Source organism: Mizuhopecten yessoensis, unplaced genomic scaffold, assembly GCF_002113885.1.
Source record: "Mizuhopecten yessoensis strain PY_sf001 unplaced genomic scaffold, ASM211388v2 scaffold10911, whole genome shotgun sequence".
In the NCBI taxonomy this organism is placed as follows: Eukaryota; Metazoa; Mollusca; class Bivalvia; order Pectinida; family Pectinidae; genus Mizuhopecten; species Mizuhopecten yessoensis.
Genome location: NW_018408783.1, coordinates 588,833 through 591,918, shown reverse-complemented (window position 1 = coordinate 591,918; position 3,086 = coordinate 588,833). Strand labels below are relative to the sequence as shown.

Here is a 3,086-nt window from a genome sequence, read left to right as displayed (position 1 = left end):
CTATTTACCATATGTTTAGCCAGATGACTCTATTTACCATATGTTTAGCCAGATTACTCTATTTACCATACGTTTAGCCAGATTACTCTTATTTACCATATGTTTAGCCAGATTACTCTATTTACCATATGTTTAGGCAGATTACTCTATTTACCATATGTTTAGCCAGATGACTCTATTTACTATATGTTTAGGCAGATTACACTATTTACCATATGTTTAGCCAGATGACTATTTACCATATGTTTAGCCAGATCACTATTTACCATATGTTTAGCCAGATGACTCTATTTACTATATGTTTAGCCAGATGACTCTATTTACCATATGTTTAGCCAGATTACTCTATTTACTATATGTTTAGCCAGATTACTCTATTTACCATATGTTTAGCCAGATCACTATTTACCATATGTTTAGCCAGATTACTCTATTTACCATATGTTTAGCCAGATTAGTTCAGTTCCTCTCTAGTGGCAACCTTGTTCAGTTTAATCAAGTAAGGTAGGAGGTGTAGTTATAACATGTTCGAATATGTTATAAATATCACAAATGTTAAATGAATTACCATATTCGAAAGGATAACCTCATCCTTTTAGAGCTTTTCAAATCAACGTCGCCTATTAGGATTCAAATAATGAAATGGCGACCCTTATATGTACAACATGCTGTGATCCTACTCGTGTGTGTTGACTCATTTTGTTCGTAATGTACATATTGATATGTAGAGGATAAGGTCTACACCGTTAAGGGGTGATAAAAATATTTCCTTCCTAATCTCGTTAAAACATCCATAGGTCATAGGTACGCACGTTACATTACGTCATCATTTAACCAATAAGAATGCTCCGTCTACCCAGTAGGAAGCTCTATAAAAACGAGACCCGAGCTCCAGATATATGTATGCTGTTGGGAATTCTGTCATGGCAGTTCTACTAGATAACGTGTCCCTGTTCCTACTGTGGACTGTGTACATGCACAGTGTATCCAACGGACAAGACATTGTCTACCATTGGAAATCCCTGGATTACTCTTGGCCAAACAGCACCGTTAAACAACAATATATCGCAGACAAGCAATTCATAGTGGAAAATAATGTCATTTCTGGGATCAAAGTCTTGGATGGAAACGTTTATGTGACGGTGCCAAGATGGAAGCCAGGCGTCCCATCAACGCTGAACAAGATCATTACAAATCCAACAAATATAGAAGAAAGCATTTTAGAACCATACCCTACTTGGAGAATGCAGACTTTGGGTGATTGTGGTGCGCTACAGTATGTTCAGAGCATGGAGGTTGATCCTAACACTGGCTATATGTGGATAATAGACGTAGGACGCATTAACATCCAAACGGACCAGCCGCAAAATATTTGTCCTGCTAAACTGATCATCTATGACGTCCGAAATGATCGTCTCGTTCACGTGCACGAGTTCCCCGATGCTGTTGTGTCTAGAACGTCAAATTTCATGAACGACATTGTTTTGGATTACGTCAATGGTGTCGCCACATTTGCATATATAACAGACTCTGCAGACGCAAAGCTGATTGTGTATGACCATAATCGGGATACGTCGTATTATTTCAAACATGCATCAATGGAAATAGAACCCGGCACAGAGACAATTGTAGTCGGCGACAATAATGTGACAACACGAGTTACTATTGATGGAATAGCCATGAGCTCGGACTTCCATTTCGTCTACTACTGCGCGTTGAATGCTTACTGGCTGTACAGAGTACCGACAAATGTACTCAGGAATACATCAGCCATCTTTTATGTGGAAACAGTTGGCCGAAAAATTGACCTCACGGGCGGAATGGTGTTCACTGATACAGCTTTGTATTACGGCGGTTTGACCACGAATGCTGTTTATAAGTGGTCATTTGGTCAAGTGAATAACCAAGAGATGATCCTCTCCAACAATACTAGTCTTCGCTGGGTGGACTCGTTGGCCATGGATGACCAACAGAATCTATGGCTAGTTGCGAACGGTTTGGACTTGTTTGTGGCTGGAAGAATGGATTTTGCGAAAACACATATGTACATTTGGAAAATACCAATGGGAGAAAATGGATACCTGTCTTCTGCAATAACGCGCACAAAAGACGAAACTTCTTCTGTGATAATCGGTTAAAAACTACAGATTTATTTTTGTGGACAAAATCATATGTCTCGCTTTACTAGTCAGTATGCAATTACACAATGTTTTTCACTTATTTGTCCTTTGACTTTGAGTACACTATAATTTCATGTTTTAAAATTACAAAGTTTTGCATTTCTTTGACCTTTGACCTAGAGGTGAAGATTTTAATGTTCGTGGTCTGCGAGTGGGATAAAACTGGAGTCATTCTATCATTCAGTTCCCATACAATCAAGAGAATACACGATGAATTTCCATTGATAAATCATTTACACTCATTGTCATTTTTTGTCATTATTATAACTAATAATTACTAATATTTCTAATTTCAACAGTTCAATTTTACCTATTGAACTTATTTTTCAACATTATGATCAGATCTAACCTCCTCAATCCAACTGGTATCACGGACGTGTGAAACCTGGCTGTTCTGGCTATTTTCTATCACGAGGTACACATTTTCGCGAATTTTGATGCAATCGCGAATTTAGTAAAAATAAAACCATCATGATATTATCAACATTACAGTACAGAGATTGTCTTCTGTAAATACTATGTTTCAAACGTGTGATCTCATCAATGATTCAAAACGAAAAGTTGTAAACTTAAAACGAAACATATTTTCAGAGGTTTCACGGTACATTTGCAGGACACTTAGCGTGCATGTTTATGACACGCAATCCGGAAAGGTAAACATCGTTTGTTGCTTGTTAGTCAACAAGGCAAGTTGATGGGCACAATCAAGTACATCGACTTTCATATCGCACAAGGAAAGAGAATATTTCCCATGATGATGGTGATCATAAAACTTGCCTACTTTGAAAAAGTTATAACTGTAAAAAGTAATAACTGTAAAAAGAAAAGTGATAACTGTAAAAAGTAATAACTGTAAAAAGTGATAACTGTAAAAAGTAATAACTGTAAAAAGTGATAACTGTAAAA

At 37.1% G+C, this 3,086-nt stretch overlaps 1 protein-coding gene across 1 annotated transcript; it reads left to right on the top strand.

Annotated features, from left to right (window-relative positions):
- The first annotated feature begins 829 nt into the window (after positions 1 to 829).
- On the top strand, positions 830 to 2,413 carry LOC110463477 (protein yellow-like). Its single transcript, XM_021518096.1, has one exon. The coding sequence runs from the start codon at positions 900 to 902 to the stop codon at positions 2,136 to 2,138; it is 1,239 nt and encodes a 412-aa protein (XP_021373771.1). The 5' UTR covers positions 830 to 899; the 3' UTR covers positions 2,139 to 2,413.
- The last annotated feature ends 673 nt before the right edge of the window (positions 2,414 to 3,086 follow it).